Genomic DNA, 27854 nt, shown 5'->3' with positions numbered 1-27854 from the left:
CTACATTGTCCATTTAAAATTTTCAAAACAAAGACATACAACTTATTTTCGTAAAAATATTCAAATATTTAACAATGTATTGAAACAACAGTAGAAACAAAATAAATATTACACTCATGATATTATTTTTGTCTTTGATGATAATCGTTTTTCTAATGTATTTTAGAATGTGGGAGGTTTTCATGTTCTTTTAAATTTAAATTAGCATGACATATATTATATCTCTACATCTATATCTGGCAGCATGGTGGAAGAGGGCTTAGTGCGTCTGTGTCACAATACGAAAGTCCTGAGTAGTCAGGGTTCAATCCCGGGCTCGGGATGTTTCTGTGTGGAGTTTGCATGTCCTCCCCGTGAATGTGTGGGTTCCCTCCGGGTACTCCGGTTTTCCTCCTACTTCAGAAGACATGCACCTGGGGATAGGCCCCTCCCACCTCCAAAGACATGCACCTGCGGATAGGCCCCTCCCACCTCCAAAGGCATGCACCTGGGGATAGGCCCCTCCTACTTCCAAAGACATGCACCTGGGGATAGGTTGATTGGCAACACTAAATGGTCCCTAGTGTGTGAATGTGAGTGTGAATGTTGTCTGTCTATCCGTGTTGGTCCTGCGATGAGGTAGCGACTTGTCCAGGGTGTACTCCACCTTCTGCCCGATTGTAGCTGAGATAGGCACCAGCGCCCCCCCCCCCTCTCCCTCCCGCGACCCCAAAAGGGAATAAGCGGTAGAAAATGGATAGATGGATGGATGGATTGATGGATAAATAGATAGATGGATAGATAGATAGATAGATAGATAGATAGATAGATAGATAGATAGATAGATAGATAGATAGATAGATAGATAGATAGATAGATAGATAGATAGATAGATGGATAGATAGATAGATAGATAGATAGATAGATAGATGGCTAGATAGATGGATATAATATATATAATACCACCCTCGGGCAGACGCTATAGGGTGCTAAAAGCTGGCACACAATCACTAAAAATTTGCTTTTACCCAAGAGCCATAGTAGCACAATATGTCCTTCATGTCCTCATGTGTCATGTTTTTAATTTGTTTCTATTTTTTCGGACTATAAAAAAGCAATAATGTTATATGCATGTGTGTATATATATTCATATGCATGCATGTATGCATCTGTGTGGATATATATACATATATAGATACATCTCTTATTTCTATCTACCTTTTTTTTGTACTATTTATACTACCATATTGTACATGCACCTTAGGGGATCTGCTCCAATTTTGTTGTTCTTTGAACCTGTTCACTGCAATAATGACAATAAAACTCTATTCTATTCTATTCTATTCTATTCAAAGGAAATTTAAAAAGAACATGACAACCTCCCACATTCTAAAATACATTATAAAAACGATTAACATCAAAAACAAAAATAATATCATGAGTGTAATATTTATTTTGTTTCTTTTTTGTCTTTCCTTATGCTACTGTTGTTTGAATACATTTTTAAATATTTAAATATTTTTACGGAAATAAGTTTTATGTCTTTGTTATGAAGATTTGAAATTGATAATTTTACTTGTATTTTCATAATAAGTAAATATTATATAATAATATATTTTTTACTGGTGGTGGAAAGCTGGTTACTTGTTTCTCTCGCGAGATCTGACAACACTGCGCGCGAACCAAACACGGCGAGGACAAAGCAAGATGGCGTCTGACGGTGAAGACGTTATTGCAGTCGTCACAGTTCAGTGTTCTTAATCTGTGCCTCCATGTACACATATATGTCCTTTATTAAACTCTAGTAAATAGAGTAAACATCGTTAATAACTGTTTGCATCCGGTTATATTAGTCTGAGCGCACTTTGATGCTTCTCGAGCTAGCTTAGCCTGCTAGTTACCTTAGCTTGTTAGCTGCTAACAAAGAGAGGCGGAAGTGATCAAAACACATCACTAAGTAGAGATCAAGTGTGAGTGTAAAGTGTTGTGATTGTGTGAAAATGTGCCAAAGAACCATAGCAGAGTACGAGGAGGAACTTTGTCCAACAAAAGAGGAGAAGGAGCGACAACATGAAAAACATCAAGTTGTGTTGCACAGAACAGGTTTGTTTACTTCTTACTCTCACATCTTTACTAACTTTATTTTTATTATTAACATTATTCTTCAATAAATTGTCTGTAGGAAGATACATTGTCATGTGAGGATGATGCACTAATTGTTTTACATTGTTGATAAGAAGGAGACATTGTCAGACACACAATATTTATGAGAGGTTGATGTTTGTAACAATGTGTATCAACATGTTTACACAAAACTCACACAGTCACCGGGGGAATATTCCAGAGAGCAGGTTAAGTGCAAAGTCCTGAGTATGTAAAGCTCAAGAGTTTTACCTCCAAAAATAAGAGAGGTAAGACAAAGTCAGAGTCAGTTACCATGGTTACTGACGCTGTAAACCTAGCCTGCTAGCTGGCAGGTTTGACAAGTTATATATGTGTGTCAAAGCTATTATTTTCTTCATTTTGGTGCACCCTCCCTGAGATTGGTAGGTTGTGAGTTCAAACCCCAACCCAGTCATACCAAATACTATAAAAATGGGACCCATTACTTCCCTACTTGGCACTCAGCATCAAGGGTTGGAATTGGGGTTTAAGCAACATAAAAATTATTCCCGGGCGTGGCCACCGCTGCTGCTCACTACTCCCCTCACCTCCCAGGGTGTGATCAAGGGTGATGGGCCAAATGCAGGGAATAATCTCCCCACACCTAGTGTGTGTGTGACAATCATTGGTACTTTAACTTTTTAACGTGTCTGTGATTGTCAAAAAAACAAAGCCTGATCTAAAGATGACATCTTGATCTCATACCATCTCAAACCAATTGGCCGTTTATTATTAAGTGAAATGTCTTATAGTCGCTTAAATGTGTCTTTAAACAAGCAACACTGTTTTTTACAGTTACTCAAATAATCGGAAACATTTCCAGTAGAACACTTGATTAATAACATTTTCAATAGCCACAGCCCTATATTTCATGTACAATTTAATATTTAGCATGTAGGAGTTAAAATGTGTGTTGTGTCCTGTAGACATCCATCAGCTGATTGGACACCAAGAAGAATGTCTCCCTCATCTGCAGGGGGACAGTTTCACTTTAGAGTATCCACAACCCTCACATTTTAAAGGGGACAAGAAGGATGCACAGCCCTCTTATTTTAAAGAGGAAGAGGAGGGAGAGTGTCCTGTAGGGCAGGAGGAGGCTGATGTCAGCAAGTTTCCACTGACTGTTGTCTCTGTGAAGACTGAAGAGCATGAAGACAAACCACCTGAGTCCTCACAGCTTCATCACAGTCCAAGTAAGCACAACATCCACATATCATCTAATACAATGTTTGTGACACATGTTCATCCGGGGGCCACATTTAGGATTAAAGATGAAGATAAACATACTCATCAATCATCAACAGTGTAATTGCTGGGGTGTAACCATGTGACCTAGAGGCCGCCCTCCTTACCTCACGTGGTCAAATGAAGGCAAACATTCAATATGGCTACTGTTTATTTACCTTAGCAGCACATATGTCAGCATATTTCAAAGGTTTAGTGGTGAAGATTAGGGATGTACACCAGGTACCATTTTTCTATTAATACTGGTTCCCAATTATGTCGTCCATGAGGACCGTGAAGATTCTGGACTAACGACTCAACTATTTGTATTTTTAATTCCAGCTGACTGAGCTAACTATGACACGTTGTCACATTGAGTTCAGCTGCCGCTGCTACACATTACAATCAGCTTTGAATAATGACAAATAAGGAAGCAACAAAAGTTTGATGTGTGTGTTATTGACAAGAAGATGACATAACTGCATTTCACCTTGCACTGCACACATAGTTGACTTCTTTAAAAGGGAACATTATCACAATTTCAAAAGGGTTAAAAACAATAAAAATCAGTTCCCAGTGGCTTGTTGTATTTTTTGAAGTTTTTTTCAAAATTTTACCGGTCTCGGAATATCCCTAAATAAAGCTTTAAAGTGCCTTATTTTCACTCTCTGCAAAGACACTGGCCATTTCCCTGTGACGTCATACAGTGCTGCCAATGTAAACAATCAATGGGAATACCACAGCAAGATATAGTGACATTAGCTCGGATTCAAACTCGGATTTCAGCGACTTAAGCGATTCAACAGATTACACATGTATTGAAACAGATGGTTGGAGTATGAAAGTATTGAAGAAGAAACTGAAGCTATTGAGCGAATTCATAGTCATAGCATGGCCGAATAGCTGCGTTAGCATTGCCGGTAAAATGTGCGGACCAAACGATCAGGACTTTCGCCTCTTTTGACACGAGAGCAACTTAATTCCGTCGATTGGTAAGTGTTTTTTTCGCATTAAATGTGGGTGGAAGGAAACGTAATATAGTTGCAAATGCATCTACAGGTTATCCATACATCTCTGTGCCATGTCTGCTTTAGCACCGCCGGTAAATAGCATGTTAGCATCGATTAGCGTAGCATGTTAACATCGATTAGCTGGCAGTCAACATCAACAAAATTCACCTTTGTGAATTCGTTGACTTTATAGTTGCAAATGCATCTGCAGGGTATCCATACATCTCTGTGCCATGTTTGCTTTAGCATCGCCGGTAAATAGCATGTTAGGATCGATTAGCGTAGCATGTTAACATCGATTAGCTGGCAGTCAAGATCAACAAAACTCACCTTTGTGATTTCGTTGACTATTGTTGCAAATGCATCTGCAGGTTATCCATACATCTCTGTGCCATGTCTGCCTTAGCATCGCCGGTAAAATGTGCAGACACTCTGGCACATTCAATGGGGGTCTGGCGGCAGAAACTTTGGCATCTTCGGGCCAGTGGTGCAACTTGAATCCCTCCCTGTTAGTGTTGTTACACCCTCCGACAACACACCGTCGAGGCATGATGTCTCCGAGGTTCCAAAAAATAGTCAAAAAAAGGGAAAATAACAGAGCTTTTTTGTTTCCACAAATGACATGTAGTACCGATAAGAGTACAGATAAATACTGGTATCGATAAGGAGTGTCGATATCGATAAATTCCTAACGATTTATATCCCTACTGAGGATACAAGCCTAATATCTTAAAAGAATAATTTCAACGTTAGTTTGGATTTAGTCACTTCTCTGCTGTCCAGCAATGTCTCAATCAATCTAGTTTATTAGTACTAATTAGTAGATTTTTCTTGTCTTTCTAAAGTCTTTATTTTGTCAGCCCCCTTCGCGGCAAAGTTGTCTGAGTGCAAACTATTTGTGACTGATAAAACTTTCGGTGAATCAAAATTTAAGAAATTGTTCCGGAATGTTTATTACTTTGAAGACGGCCAATAAAAACGCAATCAGAATCAGAAATACTTTAATAATCCCTGAGGGGAAATTAAGTGTTGTAACGATACCAATATTTTGATACCGGTACTAAAATTATTTTGGTACTTTTCTAAATAAAGGGGACCACAAAAATGGCATTATTGTCTTTATTTTAACAAAAAAAACTTAGGGTACATTAAACATATGTTTATTATTGCTGTTAAGTCCTTAAATAAAATAGTGAACATGCTAGACAACTTGTCTTTTACTAGTAAGTAAACAGACAAAGACTCCTAATTAGTCTGCTGACATATGCAGTAACATATTGTGTCTATTAAATTCTATTATTTTGTCAAAATTATTAAGGACAAGTGGTAGAAAATTAATTATTAATCTACTTGTTCATTTACCGTCAATGTCTGCTTGCTTTATATCTTAACATTTTTTATCTACACTTCTGTTAAAATGTAATAATCACTTATTCTTCTCTTCTTTGATACTTTACATTAGTTTTTGGGTGATACCAAAAATTTGGGAATCAATCCGATACCAAGTAGTTACAGGATCATACATTGGTCATATTCAAAGTCCTCATGTGTCTATGGACATATTTCCTGAGTTTATAAACATAATATACATTTAAAAAAAACAAAAGAAGATGTTGTGATGCCAAAACATATCGATGTAATCATAGTAGTACCGGCTAGATATGTGGCGTTTGTTTACATTTTGATGCCGGTGAGCTACGGTGTGTAGTGAAGCATGTTTAGCTGTTCCTCGTCCTCCAGTGATAATGTTATTTGTGAGAAACTTACTTTATTTTTCGCCATGGAGGCGAGGATTAGTGATTTAGAAGTAGCTAAACACTGCCGACGGCGGATGGACGTTAGCCGCTAGCTAGCTTGCTATGTCTTAAAGCCCCTCTTCCTGAGGGTGTTTCAGTGTTATAACGTCACCTTTATTGTTAGTTTTTAAGCCAAAATGCGTCCGTTCTCCCCCTTTCTGTCGTCACACTGTGTCTGCTTGTAAGTACTCAGTGATTGTGTGCCGCCGAACATGCTCGTCTGCCCGTAAACCAGCAATGTCACGACGTGACTTTGACACGGGAGAAGGGGGGTACGTTTAGAGAACGGTATAGTACTGAAAATGATTCATTAGCGGTACTTTACTAATACCGGCATACCGTACAACCCTAATAGGTGGTATGGCCCACTTATAATTCAAATAACAAAATAATGTTGGCTTTCATCAGATATGTTCTAGTATTGTATATGTGGATGGGGGCCCTGCTTTGGAAATAATGTGTGCCTCTTTCAGAGATCCACTTGAAACATTGACATGTTGCACAATGAGATGAGTGCTGTAGCACAAGCGTGGGATAACGTCAACAGTTGTGGAACTTTCTAACCAACACAGTGGAAAGTAGTTGGAGAAAAATGAAACGACGCAGATATTGCTTTCTCCTTTTACTGTTAACTCAAGATAAAAACGGGATCTCATTGGAAGCGATAGTTATGCGCAGACGTCGTTTTAGGTAAAACAAAATGGTGTCTGCCAATGTAGTTTACTACGTCAGTAGTTGTCAAACTTTTTTCACCAAGTACCACCTAAGAAAATACTTGGATCTTCAAGTACCACCATTATGAACAGCATTAAAATAGAGTAGCGTAGTAGGCCTTAATTATTCATTAAAAACAAGGAGGACACTTTATTTAAAAAGTATATTTAATATTTGAGCCACTGTAATATTACACACAGTTTGAACAGTAACATTGTGTTTGAATATAGGAAAATAAAACCCTGTACTTAAATAATAAAATAATATTTGGCATACCACTAGTGATACACTTACATCAGTTTTATGTGTATGTACATATATACTAGGTGTGCAATGGATTTAAAAAACTTCCGGTTTGGATATTTTCTCGGATCAGAGTCACGGATCGGATCATTTTTCGGATCAGCCAAAGAAAAAACACAAGACAAATAAACAGAAGTTATGTCCTTTCGTTTATCAACACTTTTAAATGATTAGATTAAAACATAATTAAAGTGCACAAGGCATAATCTCTTCTTTTAAACATGTTTCATAGACATAAAAAATGTGGTAATAACATTTAATAAAAGCCATTATTACTGGAAAAGCTCATTTATTTAGATTTAAATTAATAATTGTGTATTAATATTCTTCACATTTACCTCATCACAGTCTTCAGTGCCCTGACTGCTCACAATCTCAGTGGTGAGGTAAGTCCTCTGGCGTAGGGCAGGGTCCATGGGAGACAGGCACTTGAACTTGGGATCCAGGGGAGTAGATCTGTGAAGGTAGTCCTGTAGAGTAGGGGGTGAAGTGTATCTGGGATTCAGGTCCTCTCTAATGGCAGTCTTGAAATCTCCAGTGATGGTGCTGTCTTCCACACTTAGGTGGCCGGATCATTGACACAGATGGTGAAGTTCAACACGATTCAATAACGATTTTTTTCCCGATTTAAAAGGATTCTCTATTCATTTAATACATAAGATTTCAGGGGGATCTACCCCAGTCTGCTGACATGTAAGCTGTTAGGCAGGGATAGTAGTTTTTTTTTTTAGAGTTGGGACAACATGGACAGATTCCGGCCAGAGAATCCTTAAATCATCTGTATTGCTGAAAGGTAGATGTGCATTTGTGTGTTTGTGGGTATGTGTGTGGTCTAAACAAATAGAGAAAAGAGGAAAAATTACAATCCAACAATAATATGTAGCAATACATGAATGTGCATACATTATATAATATAAATGTGTGCATAATAACAAATAGAAACTGCACTTAACTATGCATGAAATTCAACAAGTTCTAAGGTTCAGAACCATAAATTGCGATTATGTGGTCTCTGTTGCCATCTAGAGGCCAAATGACGCCATCGCAGTTGCAATGACGTTAAAGGCCTACTGAAATGAGATTTTCTTATTTAAACGGGGATAGCAGGTCCATTCTATGTGTCATACTTGATCATTTCGCGATATTGCCATATTTTTGCTGAAAGGATTTAGTAGAGAACATCCACGATAAAGTTAGCAACTTTTGGTCGCTAACAGAAAAGCCTTGCCTTTACCGGAAGTCGCAGACGATGACGTCACATGTTGACGGCTCCTCACAGCCTCACATTGTTTTTAATGGGAGCCTCCAACAAAAAATACTATTTGGACCGAAAAAACAACAATTTCCCCATTAATTTGAGCAAGGATGAAAGATTTGTGTTTGAGGATATTGATAGCGACGGACTAGGAGAAAAAAAAGTTAAAAAAAAAAAAACACGATTGCATTGGGACAGATTCTGATGTTTTTAAACAGATTTACTAGGATAATTCTGGGAAATCCCTTATCTTTCTATTGTTTTGCTAGTGTTTTAGTGAGTTTAATATTACCTGATAGTCGGAGGTGTGTGTCCACGAGTGTCTCAGGGAAGTCGACGACAGCTTTATGGACGGCACAAGCTCAGCTGATTTCCGGTAAGAAGCGACTTTTTACCAAAATTTTCTCACTGAAACCTCCTGGTTGACATTCGGTTGGGATCCATGTTCGCTTGACCGCTGTGATCCATAGTAAAGTTTCACCTCCGGGAATTTTAAATAAGGAATCACCGTGTGTTTGTGTGGCTAAAGGCTAAAGCTTCCCAACTCCATCTTTCTACTTTAAATGGGTTGTACTTGTATAGCGCTTTTCTACCTTCAAGGTACTCAAAGCGCTTTGACAGTACTTCCACATTTACCCATTCACACACACATTCACACACTGATGGAGGGAGCTGCCATGCAAGGCATGCACCAACCAGCACCCATCAGGAGCAAGGGTGAAGTGTCTTGCTCAGGACACAACGGACGTGACAAGGTTGGTACCAGGTGGGATTTGAACCAGGGACCCTCGGGTTGCGCGCGGCCACTCTCCCACTGCGCCACGCCGTCCCTTTGACTTCTCCAATATTAATTGAACAAATTGCAAAAGATTCAGCAACACAGATCTCCAAAATACTGTACACATTATCAATACGCGACCTTTTCAAGAAGAAACTCCCGGGAAATTTAAAATTGCAATTTAGTAAACTAAAAAGGCTGTATTGGCGTGTGTTGCAATGTTAATATTTCATCATCGACTGTGTGGTGGGTAGTAGTGGCTTTCAGTAGGCCTTTAAATAAACTGAGCGTGAATGGAAACGCCGTCAACGAGACTATTTATCTCTCGATTGACCCAAAAACACCTGAACTTAGCATACAATGCACCAAACGTGCAGAAGTAGCAAGGCATGGCATTCAGTTCAAATGCTTTAACAATATATGACAAAACTTACTTTTCGTCGTCAACACAGACGAGACAGGCTGCCACCATTGATTGAAACCAGCTGTTCTGACAGACGTGATTTAAAGGGGAAATGATGTCACCGATTGACCTATGAACTTAAAGGCACATGAACATTACACAACTGGTTTGATGGCACACCATAGGCTTTCTTACACAAGCAGAGTAGTAGATTTTTGTAAAAAGCTTTAATAATTGTAAAGAACAATGTTTTATCAACTGATTGCAATAATGTAAATTTGTTTTAACTATTAAACGATCCAAAAATATGACTTATTTTATCTTTGTGAAAACATTGGACACAGTGTGTTGTCAAGCTTATGAGATGCCATGCAAGTGTAAGCCACTGTGACACTATTGTTCTTTTTTTTATTTTTATAAATGTCTAATTATAATGTCAATGAGGGATTTTTAATCACTGCTTTGCTGAAATTATAACTAATATTGATACTGTTGTTGATAATATTCATTTTTGTTTCACTACTTTTGGTTTGTTCTGTGTGGTGTTTGTGTCTTCTCTCAATTGCTCTGCTTATTGCCGTTCTGAGTGTTGCTGGGTCAGCTTTGCTTTTGGAATTGGATTGCATTGTTATGGTATTGCTGTGTATTGTTTTGCTGGATTGATTAAAAAAAAAAAAATCGATTTTTTAAAAATGAGAATCGATTCACAATGTGAGAATCGTGATTAAAATTGGAATCGATTTTTTCCCACGCCTCTAATAAATATATATATATATATATATATATATATATATATATATATATATATATATATATATATATATATATGTATGTATATATATATATATATATATATATATATATATATATATATATATATATATATATATATGTATATATTTATACATATGGGTATGTATGGCCGGCCTGGCTGCGTGGAGCCAGTGTTCCCTGGGAGCCACAGCTGCTGTTTGTGAGTTGGGCTCTCTGGGCGGCTGGGGCCGTACTCTGGATCCCACGCACACTGAGAGTCAAATATATTGTACATACAAATACACATATACTAACATACACACCGGTATTCATACGTACATACGTATATACATACATACATGGGTACGTACATACATACATACGTACATACATACATAGGTACCTACGCTCCCACATACATACACAAATACTGTACATGCCTACTCAAAGTTCGTACATCCACACACACATCCACTGTACAAACATACATATACATATACTGTACATAGACATTCACTGTTCATTCACTGTTCAAATTTACATGTACACATACTGTACATATACGTCCACTGTACAAACATACATATACATATACTGTACATACTGTATACATTCACAGTACAAACAAACATACATATACTGTTCATATACATCCACTGTACAAACATACACATACTGTACATATACATTCACTGTACAAACAAATATACATATACTGTACATATACATCCACTGTACAAACATACATATACTGTACATATACATTCACTGTACAAACAAACATACATATACTGTACATATACATTCACTGTACAAACATACATATACTGTACATATACATCCACTGTACAAACATACATATACTGTACATATACATTCACTGTACAAACATACATATACTGTACATATACATCCACTGTACAAACATACATATACTGTACATATACATTCACTGTACAAACAAACATACATATACTGTACATATACATTCACTGTACAAACAAACATACATATACTGTACATATACATTCACTGTACAAACATACATATACTGTACATATACATCCACTGTACAAACATACATATACTGTACATATACATTCACTGTACAAACATACATATACTGTACATATACATCCACTGTACAAACATACATATACTGTACATATACATTCACTGTACAAACAAACATACATATACTGTACATATACATTCACTGTACAAACAAACATACATATCCTGTACATATACATTCACTGTACAAACATACATATACTGTACATATACATTCACTGTACAAACATACATATACTGTACATATACATCCACTGTACAAACATACATATACTGTACATATACATTCACTGTACAAACAAACATACATATACTGTACATATACATTCACTGTACAAACATACATATACTGTACATATACATCCACTGTACAAACATACATATCCTGTACATATACATTCACTGTACAAACATACATATACTGTACATATACATTCACTGTACAAACAAACATACATATACTGTACATATACATCCACTGTACAAACATACATATACTGTACATATACATTCACTGTACAAACAAACATACATATACTGTACATATACATCCACTGTACAAACATACATATACTGTACATATACATTCACTGTACAAACATACACATACTGTACATATACATCCACTGTACAAACATACATATACTGTACATATACATTCACTGTACAAACAAACATACATATACTGTACATATACATTCACTGTACAAACAAACATACATATCCTGTACATATACATTCACTGTACAAACATACATATACTGTACATATACATTCACTGTACAAACATACATATACTGTACATATACATCCACTGTACAAACATACATATACTGTACATATACATTCACTGTACAAACAAACATACATATACTGTACATATACATTCACTGTACAAACATACATATACTGTACATATACATCCACTGTACAAACATACATATCCTGTACATATACATTCACTGTACAAACATACATATACTGTACATATACATTCACTGTACAAACAAACATACATATACTGTACATATACATTCACTGTACAAACAAACATACATATACTGTACATATACATTCACTGTACAAACATACATATACTGTACATATACATTCACTGTACAAACATACATATACTGTACATATACATCCACTGTACAAACATACATATCCTGTACATATACATCCACTGTACAAACATACATATACTGTACATATACATTCACTGTACAAACAAACATACATATACTGTACATATACATTCACTGTACAAACATACATATACTGTACATATACATTCACTGTACAAACATACATATACTGTACATATACATCCACTGTACAAACATACATATACTGTACATATACATTCACTGTACAAACAAACATACATATACTGTACATATACATTCACTGTACAAACATACATATACTGTACATATACATCCACTGTACAAACATACATATCCTGTACATATACATTCACTGTACAAACATACATATACTGTACATATACATTCACTGTACAAACAAACATACATATACTGTACATATACATCCACTGTACAAACATACATATACTGTACATATACATTCACTGTACAAACAAACATACATATACTGTACATATACATCCACTGTACAAACATACATATACTGTACATATACATTCACTGTACAAACATACACATACTGTACATATACATCCACTGTACAAACATACATATACTGTACATATACATTCACTGTACAAACAAACATACATATACTGTACATATACATTCACTGTACAAACAAACATACATATCCTGTACATATACATTCACTGTACAAACATACATATACTGTACATATACATTCACTGTACAAACATACATATACTGTACATATACATCCACTGTACAAACATACATATACTGTACATATACATTCACTGTACAAACAAACATACATATACTGTACATATACATTCACTGTACAAACAAACATACATATACTGTACATATACATTCACTGTACAAACATACACATACTGTACATATACATCCACTGTACAAACATACATATACTGTACATATACATTCACTGTACAAACAAACATACATATACTGTACATATACATTCACTGTACAAACAAACATACATATCCTGTACATATACATTCACTGTACAAACATACATATACTGTACATATACATTCACTGTACAAACATACATATACTGTACATATACATCCACTGTACAAACATACATATACTGTACATATACATTCACTGTACAAACAAACATACATATACTGTACATATACATTCACTGTACAAACATACATATACTGTACATATACATCCACTGTACAAACATACATATCCTGTACATATACATTCACTGTACAAACATACATATACTGTACATATACATTCACTGTACAAACAAACATACATATACTGTACATATACATTCACTGTACAAACAAACATACATATACTGTACATATACATTCACTGTACAAACATACATATACTGTACATATACATTCACTGTACAAACATACATATACTGTACATATACATCCACTGTACAAACATACATATCCTGTACATATACATCCACTGTACAAACATACATATACTGTACATATACATTCACTGTACAAACAAACATACATATACTGTACATATACATTCACTGTACAAACAAACATACATATACTGTACATATACATTCACTGTACAAACATACATATACTGTACATATACATTCACTGTACAAACATACATATACTGTACATATACATCCACTGTACAAACATACATATACTGTACATATACATTCACTGTACAAACAAACATACATATACTGTACATATACATTCACTGTACAAACATACATATACTGTACATATACATCCACTGTACAAACATACATATCCTGTACATATACATTCACTGTACAAACATACATATACTGTACATATACATTCACTGTACAAACAAACATACATATACTGTACATATACATCCACTGTACAAACATACATATACTGTACATATACATTCACTGTACAAACAAACATACATATACTGTACATATACATCCACTGTACAAACATACATATACTGTACATATACATTCACTGTACAAACATACACATACTGTACATATACATCCACTGTACAAACATACATATACTGTACATATACATTCACTGTACAAACAAACATACATATACTGTACATATACATTCACTGTACAAACAAACATACATATCCTGTACATATACATTCACTGTACAAACATACATATACTGTACATATACATTCACTGTACAAACATACATATACTGTACATATACATCCACTGTACAAACATACATATACTGTACATATACATTCACTGTACAAACAAACATACATATACTGTACATATACATTCACTGTACAAACAAACATACACATACTGTACATATACATTCACTGTACAAACATACATATACTGTACATATACATTCACTGTACAAACATACATATACTGTACATATACATTCACTGTACAAACATACATATACTGTACATATACATCCACTGTACAAACAAACATACATATCCTGTACATATACATTCACTGTACAAACATACATATACTGTACATATACATCCACTGTACAAACATACATATCCTGTACATATACATTCACTGTACAAACATACATATACTGTACATATACATTCACTGTACAAACAAACATACATATACTGTACATATACATCCACTGTACAAACAAACATACATATACTGTACATATACATTCACTGTACAAACAAACATACATATCCTGTACATATACATTCACTGTACAAACATACATATACTGTACATATACATTCACTGTACAAACATACATATACTGTACATATACATCCACTGTACAAACATACATATACTGTACATATACATTCACTGTACAAACAAACATACATATACTGTACATATACATTCACTGTACAAACAAACATACATATCCTGTACATATACATTCACTGTACAAACATACATATACTGTACATATACATTCACTGTACAAACATACATATACTGTACATATACATCCACTGTACAAACATACATATACTGTACATATACATTCACTGTACAAACAAACATACATATACTGTACATATACATTCACTGTACAAACAAACATACACATACTGTACATATACATTCACTGTACAAACATACATATACTGTACATATACATTCACTGTACAAACATACATATACTGTACATATACATTCACTGTACAAACATACATATACTGTACATATACATTCACTGTACAAACAAACATACATATCCTGTACATATACATTCACTGTACAAACATACATATACTGTACATATACATCCACTGTACAAACATACATATCCTGTACATATACATTCACTGTACAAACATACATATACTGTACATATACATTCACTGTACAAACAAACATACATATACTGTACATATACATCCACTGTACAAACAAACATACATATCCTGTACATATACATTCACTGTACAAACATACATATCCTGTACATATACATTCACTGTACAAACATACATATACTGTACATATACATCCACTGTACAAACATACATATACTGTACATATACATTCACTGTACAAACAAACATACATATCCTGTACATATACATTCACTGTACAAACATACATATACTGTACATATACATCCACTGTACAAACATACATATCCTGTACATATACATTCACTGTACAAACATACATATACTGTACATATACATTCACTGTACAAACAAACATACATATACTGTACATATACATCCACTGTACAAACATACATATACTGTACATATACATTCACTGTACAAACAAACATACATATACTGTACATATACATTTACTGTACAAACATACATATCCTGTACATATACATTCACTGTACAAACATACACATACTGTACATATACATCCACTGTACAAACATACATATCCTGTACATATACATTCACTGTACAAACATACATATACACATTCTGTACATACACAAGTACATATACATACGTACACTCATGCACATAATCATGTTTCATCAAACATATATCAACCTTGTTGCCCTAGGGGAAACTGGGTAACATATGGCATACTGACAAAGCTTAAAAGGGAACCATATCACAATTTCAAAAGGGTTAAAAACAATAAAAATCAGTTCCCAGTGGCTTGTTGTATTTTTTTAAGTTTTTTTAAAAAAATTTACCGGTCCCCGAATATCCCTAAATAAAGCTTTAAAGTGCTTGATTTTTGCTATTTACGATGCGACTATCTATTTCCCTGTGACGTCATACAGTGCTGCCAATGTAAACAAACAATGCTCGGATTCAGATTCGGATTTCAGCGACTTAAGCGATTTAACAGATTACGCATGTATTGAAACGGATGGTTGGAGTATGAAAGTATTGAAGAAGAAACTGAAGCTATTAAGCGAATAGCTATTGACGCTATTCATAGCCATAGCATGGCCGAATAGCTGCGTTAGCATCGCCGGTAAAATGTGCGGACCAAACGATCAGGACTTTCGCATCTCTTGACACTGGAGCAACTTAAATCCTTCGATTGGTAAGTGTTTTTTTTCGCATTAAATGTGGGTGGAAGTAAACGTAATATAGTTGCAAATGCATCTGCAGGTTATCCATACATCTCTGTGCCATGTCTGCTTTAGCACCGCCGGTAAATAGCATGTTAGCATCGATTAGCATAGCATGTTAGCATCGATTAGCTGGCATTTAACATCAACAAAACTCCCCTTTGTGAATTTGTTGACTTTATAGTTGCAAATGCATCTGCAGGTTATCCATACATCTCTGTGCCATGTCTGCCTTAGCACCGCCAGTAAATAGCATGTTAGCGTCGATTAGCATAGCATGTTAGCATCGATTAGCTGGCAGTCACGCCGCAACCAAATATGTCTGTTTAGCACATAAGTCAACATCAACAAAACTCACCTTTGTGATTTCGTTGCATTTATCGTTGCAAATGCATCTGCAGGTTATCCATACATCTCTGTGCCATGTCTGCCTTAGCATCGCCGGTAAAATGTGGAGACAATTTGGCACATTCAATGGGGGTCTGGCGGCAGACACTTTAGCATCTTCGGGCCAGTGGTGCAACTTGAATCCCTCCCTGTTAGTGTTGTTTCACCCTCCGACAACACACCGACGAGGCATGATGTCTCCAAAGTTCCAAAAAATAGTCGAAAAAACAGAAAATAACAGAGCTGAGACCCGGTGTTTGTAATGTGTTGAAAATGAAAATGGCGGCTGTATTACCTCGGAGACGTCACGTTCTGACGTCGTCGCAAAAAGACCGATAAACAGAAATGCGTCTAATTCGCCAAAATTCACGAATTTAGAGTTCGGAAATCGGTTAAAAAAATATATGGTCTTTTTTCTGCACCATCAAGGTATATATTGACGCTTACATAGGTCTGCTGATAATGTTCCCCTTTAACCTAGTGTTACTATAACAATCTACAAGGTTAATATAGGTTGCTTCTCTTTCTTCCTCTCCATTTTTCTGCATTCTTTTGTATCTGTAGTTATCATTACGTATACGTGTTGTTGCATTTGAACAACTGTATTGTTGATAATAGAGGTAAATAATTGGTATTGTTCATGATCAATAGCGCTTTTTCTATTGGTATTTGTATTGCTTCATTTGTAGTGTAATAATGCTCATTGTCATTTGTGTATTATTATTTATTTCGCTAACTGCTTCTTTGCTATCACTTTTACCATCATATTTGTACTGTATATATCCTATTTGCTGATGATGCTCTATTGTTGTTGTTGTTGTATTTATTGTTGTGTCTGCTGTTTTTGTTTTTATCTCTCTGTCTAATCCCCACAATTTCCCCCTTCTGTCTTTCTTTTTTTCTCTTTCCATCCCCTCCTGCTTTGCCCCGGCTGCACAAAATGATAATATAAATACATTTAATAAAGTCAAATACAAATAAGGCAACAAGAGAAATATCCTACACTTCTCTTTTGTAAAGTAAATGTGAACAGCCGGTATGGGCATCTACATCAACTATATGATTTGCCTGAGAAGCTGGACAGGAAAAAAAAAAAAATTGCACGATATTATTCTTATTGATTTTTCTGGCCTTCTTATTTCTTCATCTATTTTTAAAAGTTTATCTCACACCTCATCTCCATCGTATTTTGGCGTCTTTCAAATGCCACCGTCTTATATTTTATATTTCACTTATCTTTATATAAACCTTGGGGTTTTTACACAATTTGGACCTGGAAAAATACACACTTTAAAAAAACAAAAAAACAATCTGCAGCGATCTACCACCAATGGCATAAGCTGACCTCACAAAACCATGTTTTTCTTTACATGCACCTATGTTTGTCACTTTTTACACAGCTTTTCTTCAACTTGTTTTTTCCCTTACAACTACATCCTCAATGCATCTCTTCCTCACACTTGCAACACCATGTTTCTGTGTCTATTCTCCTCCAAAACTTCTCATACTTGCCTCTCTCTGTCCGCTCTGTCCACACTACTCACAATCTGTCCAACTATGTTCTTTTTTATCTCGTCCATTATCTTCCTGTCCCAACTCTGGGACAAAAACACTCCTTCACACGTCCCAAACTCTCCACACTCGCGCTCAAATTCACCACCCATTTTTACTCTTTCTCCTTTTTAACAACACGTAAATCCAGCAAAAAAAACAGCTATATAAAATTCAATAAGATCAACAACAAACCAAAACCATATACTGTCATACATCTCTCTCTCTTATTTACATCAGTTTTCAAGGGCCGCAAACCTCCTCGACATATACTGAAACATTACACCGAGATGAGCACGTCTGTCAATCTCTCCAGTCTATGGGGCGGCAAGGCTCGAGACGTCACTTACAGCTTTATTCACTTTTTCACACTAATGTCGTGACTCTAGACCTCATCGAAAAGCACAAATTATTATCTGATTGTCAATATGGGTTCTGACAAAATAGGTCAACTCCATTAGCTTTAATTGATTTAATAGAGTACATTACTAATGGCATGGAGAAGAACACATTTGTTATAGGAATTTTTATTGACCTGCAAAAGGCTTTCGATACCATTGACCACCAGATTTTGGTAAATAAATTGGAAAACTACGACATAAGGGGATTGGCAGGGAAATGGCTGGAGAGCTACTTAAATGAGAGACAGCAGATTGTTCAGATGGACCAACATCAATCTACACTCATGAACATAACTGTGGAGTCCCCCAGGGGTCCATACTGGGACCCACACTATTCATTATATATATCAACAAAATATGTCAAGTATCAACACTGCTGGAGTTCATCCTCTTTGCTGACGATACAACAATTACATGTGCAGGTGACCACGTGAAGCAACTTCTGACTTCTGTAACTGAGGAGATGATGAAGCTAAAAACTTGGTGTAATACAAACAAATTGTCTCTGAATTTAAAGAAGACCAAAATAATGCTCTTTAGCAATTGCAAAAGTAATATACCAATTAGGATTGTTATTGATGATACATCAATAGAATATGTTCAACAAAATTCTTTCTTAGGAGTAATAGTAGATGAACATATCTCATGGAAACCTCATATAAGTTACCTGAGGGCAAAAGTTCCTAAATGTGTTGGAATGATGAGGAGATCATGTCATTTATTGAACACCAATGCTCTGCTGCTATTGTATCATTCATTTATTATGTCATATTTAAATTATTGTGTTGGAGTCTGGGGAAATTGTTATAAATCACATCTACAACCTTTAGTCACTCTGCAGAAAAAGGCCATCAGGATTGTGTCCAATGTTCACTACAGACATCAATCAAATCCACTATTTATGGACTTAAACTGAACCATGTGATCAACATTAAAACTGCTCAAATGATGTTTAGGGCATCCCAAAACTCTCTACCATCCAATATACAGAACATATTCCATGATGGAGATGATCACCATAGTAACACTTTAAGAGGAAACAACTAATTATATTTGCCTAAATGTAGAACCACTTTCAAATCAATGTGCATTTCAGTGTGTGGAGTCACTCTGTGGAACAACTTAGGGGACAACTTAAAAATGTGTTCTAGCATGATTCAATTTAAAACACTGTTTCAAAAAGAAGTACTCAAGAAGTACGAGGAGGAAAGAGAGTGATGCCCTCAGCACAGAGCCATGGGAGAGAGGTGTGTGTGTGTGTGTGTGTGTGTGTGTGTGTGTGTGTGTGTGTGTGTGTGTGTGTGTGTGTGTGTGCGTGTGTGCGTGCGTGCGTGCGTGCGTGCGTGCGTGCGTGCGTGCGTGCGTGCGTGCGTGCGTGCGTGCGTGCGTGCGTGCGTGCGTGCGTGCGTGTGTGTCGTCTTGTCTTGTCTTGTCTTGTCTCATAGTAACAGTGGTACTATCATATTGTGTGTGAGCGCTTTGAGTATCTAATAATAGAAAAGCGCGATATAAATCTAATCCATTATTATTATTATTATTATTAGTGTACAGGAGTTTTTCTTGTTTTTTTTTTTATATAGTATTGTACTTGTATTATATTGTTTATGTTAAATGTGGAATGAGTGAGAGGGGTTGGACTATTATAAGCATCTGCTTCATCCAACCCCTTTCCAAGCCCTGCATAAATATTATATCTCTGCCAAAATGTAAAAAAAAAAAGTGTTTTGTTGTACTGTGCAGGTTTGAAATAAGTATTTCAATTCAATTCAATAAGAAAGATTAGTCCACTACCTATTTACCATTTGTGTTTCCAGGACAATGCCCGAAGCACGAGTGAGTCACCCTTCACTCAGAGCCTGTCGCGGCAAACGTCTCCGTGGCACTAATTTTCTTTTTGTATAACCTTAACGCTATTCTAGCACTATAGAAAATCACCAACACTTATTTCTCACCCTATCATGTCTGTGTGAGCCATTTGGGATCAGACACTCTTTGTTTTTCTTTTCCTGTGAATAATGTTGTAAAGATTTCAATACAGTTCTTACAATAACTTGTTTTTCCTAAGTGCATGTAAACGTACTGAATGCATTGTGTGACTGAGCAGAGATGGATGTTTCTAAAACATGTGTTTGTCTTTTTGTCTTGCAGACGTCTGTGAAGAACATTTTCTCCCTGAGCAACAGAAGTGGAGCTTCAGGATGCGGATTGAGGAGCTACAGCCCTCCCACATTAAGAAGGAAGAGGAATACCCACTGATCCCGCATTTTAAAATGGAAGAAGAGGACCCACAGACACCCCATTTTAAAGACGAAAAGGAGGACCCACTGACACTCTATTTGAAAGAGGAAGCAGTGGATCCACTGACACCCCATTTTAAAGAGGAAGAAGAGGACCCACTGACACCCAATTTTAAAGAGAAAGCGGTGGATCCACTGACCCCTCACATTAAGGAGGAAGAGGAGGACCCACTAACCCCTCACATTAAAGAGGAAGAGGAGGAACTCAGCATTGGTCAGGAGGGAGAGCATCTTGAAGGACTGGAGGAGGTTGATGTCACCAAGATGCCAGTGACTGGTGTCCCTGTGAAGAGTGAAGATGATGAGGTGAAAGGTGAAAGTGAGGAGAGGGGAGGGGGGGAGCCTCCAAGCAGCAGCTCAACACAACACATGACAACAGAAGCTGATGGAGACCACTGTGGAGGATCACAAGCAGACAAGCTCTTAGCTCCACTATCAGATAGTGAGGACACAACGTCACACTCTCCTGACACTGATGATGAAGACTCTAAAGATGATAAGACATGTCACACTGACAACACTCACTTCACATCTTCTCACTCTCACAAAACTTTTAAATACCCAAGTCTTCTGAAAGAACACATGAGAACACACACTGGAGAAAACCTTTTTCCTGCTCAGAATGTGGTAAAAGTTTTGCAACAAATGGAAATTTTAAATTACACATGAGAACACACACTGGAGGAAAACCTTTTTCATGTTCAATCTGTAGATTGCGGAGCTCCTGCTAAAGATGAAACATTTGGCAGAAATACCGGACAATTCCACAGACTTCATGGCTGGCTCACATCGTGGTCACTCCGTGATCACGTACGACCGCCAGACACTTCTGGATGTGGACACATCGGGCCGTTTTGGACTGATAGACGCGTGCGTGCTAAACATGCTAACTAGCATGGGAATACGTCGGCGGCTACATCCAGCGGCCTGTGAAGCAGGGGAGTCTAGTAGCAGCGGGGGCCGTCTACGGAGCAGACGCCAGCGGTGTGATCGGAAACGCGGATGTCGAGCGGGGCTAAAAACAAAGCAGAAGGCTAATCCCCACAGAACACCACTTTCCTCCATCCCGAAGACGGATTTAGATGGAAAATGCGAGACTACTGGTCTGGGTAAGGAGTCAGTTAAATTAGAACACGTTTTTTCTGCTTTGAGTGTTTCAGAGTTGGACATGTGTTTTACTGAGGTGGCTAACTATGATGCGTGCAGTTTATCAAAGCAACAAACAAACAATCGGAAAATCCCCGTTACTGAGGTGGCTAACCATGATGCGTGCAGTTTATCAAAGCAACAAACAAACAATCGGAAAATTCCTGTCGTATCAATTCCTAGATATGGTCGTAACTATACTAAATGCACTGGGCATAATAAACACAACATTATTAATATTGCTACTACGGATAATTTGATCAAAAACTCCCTAAAACAGCCCACTACCTATAATATAGGTTTTTTAAACATAAGATCATTGTCTCCCAAAACGTTGTTAGTTAATGATATTATCAGAGACAACAATCTTAACGTCATCGGTCTCAGCGAAACCTGGCTTAAACCAAACGACTTTTTTGCGCTAAATGAGGCATGTCCTCCTAACTTTACACATGCGCATATTGCCCGTCCGCTTAAAAGGGGTGGGGGGGTCGCACTAATATACAACGAAAACTTTAACCTTAGTCCTAACATAAATAATAAATATAAATCGTTTGAGGTGCTTACTATGAGGTCTGTCACACCGCTGCCTCTACACCTGGCTGTTATCTACCGCCCCCCAGGGCCCTGTTCGGACTTTATCAATGAATTCTCAGAGTTCGTTGCTGATCTTGTGACACACGCCGATAATATAATCATAATGGGGGACTTTAATATCCATATGAATACCCCATCGGACCCACCGTGCGTAGCGCTCCAGACTGTAATTGATAGCTGTGGTCTCACACAAATAATAAATGAACCCACGCATCGCAACGGTAATACGATAGACCTAGTGCTTGTCAGGGGCATCACCGCTTCCAAAGTTACGATACTCCCGTATACTAAAGTATTGTCCGATCATTACCTTATAAAATTCGAGGTTCAGACGCATGTTCGTCAAACTAATAATAATAATAACTGCTATAGCAGCCGCAACATTAATACGGCCACAACGACAACTCTTGCGGACCTACTGCCCTCGGTAATGGCACCATTCCCAAAGTATGTGGGCTCTATTGATAACCTCACTAACAACTTTAATGACGCCCTGCGCAAAACCATTGATAACATAGCACCGCTAAAGTTAAAAAAGGCTCCAAAAAAGCGCACCCCGTGGTTTACAGAAGAAACTAGAGCTCAGAAATTATTATGCAGAAAGCTGGAATGCAAATGGCGCACGACTAAACTTGAGGTGCACCATCAAGCATGGAGTGATGGTTTAATAACTTATAAACGCATGCTTACCTCAGCTAAAGCTAAATATTACTCAAATCTCATCCACCGTAATAAAAACGATCCTAAATTTTTGTTTAGTACGGTAGCATCGCTAACCCAACAAGGGACTCCTTCCAGTAGCTCCACCCACTCAGCTGATGACTTTATGCAATTCTTTAGTAAGAAAATTGAAGTCATTAGAAAGGAGATTAAAGACAATGCGTCCCAGCTACAACGGGGTTCTATTAACACTGACACGATTGTATATACGGCGGATACTGCCCTCCAAAATAGTTTCTCTCGTTTTGAGGAAATAACATTAGAGGAATTGTTACAATGTGTAAATGGAATAAAACAGACAACATGCTTACTTGACCCTCTTCCTGGGAAACTGATCAAGGAGCTCTTTGTATTATTAGGTCCATCAGTGCTAAATATTATAAACTTATCACTCTCCTCGGGCACTGTTCCCTTAACATTCAAAAAAGCGGTTATTCATCCTCTTCTTAAAAGACCTAACCTCGATCCTGACCTCATGGTAAACTACCGACCGGTGTCTCACCTTCCCTTTATTTCAAAAATCCTTGAAAAAATTGTTGCGGAGCAGTTAAATGAACACTTAGCGTCTAACAATCTATGTGAAACCTTTCAATCCGGTTTCAGAGCAAATCACTCCACGGAGACAGCCCTCGCAAAAATGACTAATGATCTATTGCTAACGATGGATTCTGATGCATCATCTATGTTGCTGCTCCTCGATCTTAGCGCTGCTTTCGATACTGTCGATCATAATATTTTATTAGAGCGTATCAAAACACGAATTTTTATGTCAGACTTAGCCCTGTCTTGGTTTAACTCTTATCTTACTGATAGGATGCAGTGTGTCTCCCATAACAATGTGACCTCGGACTACGTTAAGGTAACGTGTGGAGTTCCCCAGGGTTCGGTCCTTGGCCCTGAACTCTTCAGCATCTACATGCTGCCGCTAGGTGACATCATACGCAAATACGGTGTTAGCTTTCACTGTTATGCTGATGACACCCAACTCTACATGCCCCTAAAGCTGACCAACACGCCGGATTGTAGTCAGCTGGAGGCGTGTCTTAATGAAATTAAACAATCCGTTAACTTTTTGCAACTCAATGCCAAAAAAACGGAAATGCTGATTATCGGTCCTGCTAGACACCGAACTCTATTTAATAATACAACTCTAACATTTGACAACCAAACAATTAAACAAGGCAACACGGTAAAGAATCTGGGTATTATCTTCGACCCAACTCTCTCCTTTGAGGCACACATTAAAAGCGTTACTAAAACGGCCTTCTTTCATCTCCGTAATATCGCTAAAATTCGCTCCATTCTGTCCACTAAAGACGCTGAGATCATTATCCATGCATTTGTCACGTCTCGCCTCGACTACTGTAACGTATTATTTTGGGGTCTCCCCATGTCTAGCATTAAAAGATTACAGTTGGTACAAAATGCGGCTGCTAGACTTTTGACAAGAACAAGAAAGTTTGATCACATTACGCCTGTACTGTATATACCTTTATATACATATATACATACATATATACCTGTACTGTATATACCTTTTATATACATATATACATACATATATACCTATACTGTATATACCTTTATATAGATATATACATACATATATACCTGTACCTATACTGTATATACCTTTATATACATATATACATACATATATACCTGTACTGGCTCACCTGCACTGGCTTCCTGTGCACTTAAGATGTGACTTTAAGGTTCTACTACTTACGTATAAAATACTACACGGTCTAGCTCCATCCTATCTTGCCGATTGTATTGTACCATATGTCCCGGCAAGAAATCTGCGTTCCAAGGACTCCGGCTTATTAGTGATTCCCAAAGCCCAAAAAAAGTCTGCAGGCTATAGAGCGTTTTCCGTTCGGGCTCCAGTACTCTGGAATGCCCTCCCGGTAACAGTTCGAGATGCCACCTCAGTAGAAGCATTTAAGTCTCACCTTAAAACTCATTTGTATACTCTAGCCTTTAAATAGACTCCCTTTTTAGACCAGTTGATCTGCTGTTTCTTTTCTTTTTCTTCTATGTCCCACTCTCCCCTGTGGAGGGGGTCCGGTCCGATCCGGTGGCCATGTACTGCTTGCCTGTGTATCGGCTGGGGACATCTCTGCGCTGCTGATCCGCCTCCGCTTGGGGTGGTTTCCTTCTGGCTCCGCTGTGAACGGGACTCTCGCTGCTGTGTTGGATCCGCTTTGGACTAGACTCTCGCGACTGTGTTGGATCCATTGTGGATTGAACTTTCACAGTATCATGTTAGACCCGCTCGACATCCATTGCTTTCCTCCTCTCTAAGGTTCTCATAGTCATCATTGTCACCGACGTCCCACTGGGTCATTATTGTCACCGATGTCCCACTGGGTGTGAGTTTTCCTTGCCCTTATGTGGGCCTACCGAGGATGTCGTGGTGGTTTGTGCAGCCCTTTGAGACACTAGTGATATAGGGCTATATAAGTAAACATTGATTGATTGATTGATTGATAGTAAAAATTTTAATCAAAGGGACCATTTGAAAACACACATGAGAATACACACTGGAGAAAAACCTTTTTCCTGCTCAGAATGTGGTAAAAGTTTCATATTAAATCAAAGTTTAAAAGTACACATGAGAGTACACACTAGAGAAAAACCTTTTTCCTGCTCAGAATGTGGTAAAAGTTTTGTCATAAATCAAAGTTTAAAAGTACACATAAGAACACACACTGGAGAAAAACCTTTTCCCTTCTCAGAATGTGGTAAAAGTTTTGCAATAAATCAAAGTTTAAAAGTACACATGAGAACACACACTAGAGAAAAACCTTTTTCATGTTCAATCTGCGGTAAGGATTTTACTCAAAGGCCGCATTTCAAAGCACACATGAGAATACACACTGGAGAAAACACTTTTTCATGTTCAATCTGCAGTAAAGATTTTAATCGAAAGGACCATTTCAAAACACACATGAGAATACACACTGGAGAAAAACCTTTTTCCTGCTCAGAATGTGGTAAATGTTTTGTAATAAATCAAAGTTTAAAAGTACATATGAGAACACACACTGGTGAAAAACCTTTTATATGTTCAGTTTGTGGTAAAAGTTGTATAGAAAGACAGCAATTAAAATTACATATGAGAACGCACTCTGGTGAAAAACCATACTCCTGTACAAGCTGCAACAAAAGTTTTCGTCACCTAAAATCTTGTACAGTACACATGAGAAGACACCCAGGAGAGAAAGTGTTGAGTTGCAGTGTGTGTGGTGAAAGATTGTCTTCTAAGTAGCAGTGTAAGAAACACAAGTGTGCTGGTGAGAACAGCAGCAGCAAATGAAACTGCAGGATTTGAAATAAACTGTCCAGACTTTCATTTTGACTTTCTAACAACATCAGCACATATAACATGTGTGACATCATTGTTGTTTGTGTAACACAATCTTGTTAATATGATTCTAACATTTATAGATTAGACACTTCAGTTTAGTGCTTTTATTTCAGTCAAGTACATGAGTTAATATACACATTTGTGTATTTTAAAATAAACAATAATTTGACTGAAAGGGTGAAAATAAACTACATAAAATATGTTACATACAATAAACATTTTAAGTGTAGATATTTATAATTCAGTTTTGTACTTATTC

The 27854-nt window shown here is 36.9% G+C and overlaps 1 protein-coding gene across 1 annotated transcript; it reads left to right on the top strand.

Moving 5' to 3' along the window:
• Window positions 1-1670: 1670 nt before the first annotated feature.
• Window positions 1671-23155, top strand: LOC133546713 (uncharacterized). Its single transcript, XM_061892515.1, has 3 exons — window positions 1671-2082; window positions 3069-3335; window positions 21611-23155. The coding sequence occupies exons 1-3, from the start codon at window positions 1980-1982 to the stop codon at window positions 22426-22428; spliced, it is 1188 nt and encodes a 395-aa protein (XP_061748499.1). The 5' UTR covers window positions 1671-1979; the 3' UTR covers window positions 22429-23155.
• Window positions 23156-27854: the final 4699 nt, after the last annotated feature.

The sequence above is a fragment of the Nerophis ophidion genome, unplaced genomic scaffold, assembly GCF_033978795.1.
Source record: "Nerophis ophidion isolate RoL-2023_Sa unplaced genomic scaffold, RoL_Noph_v1.0 HiC_scaffold_38, whole genome shotgun sequence".
Classification (NCBI taxonomy): Eukaryota; Metazoa; Chordata; class Actinopteri; order Syngnathiformes; family Syngnathidae; genus Nerophis; species Nerophis ophidion.
Note: the sequence above shows the minus strand (reverse complement) of the source record. Positions and strands in the feature narration are given on the sequence as shown.

Excerpts from the sequence above, each read along its gene's own strand:
- LOC133546713 (XM_061892515.1), top strand. The coding sequence starts at position 1,980 with ATGTGCCAAAGAACCATAGCAGAGTACGAGGAGGAACTTTGTCCAACA. Across the intron at positions 2,083-3,068 it reads AGTTGTGTTGCACAGAACAG|ACATCCATCAGCTGATTGGA; the intron begins GTTTGTTTACTT and ends TGTGTCCTGTAG. Across the intron at positions 3,336-21,610 it reads ACAGCTTCATCACAGTCCAA|ACGTCTGTGAAGAACATTTT; the intron begins GTAAGCACAACA and ends TTTGTCTTGCAG.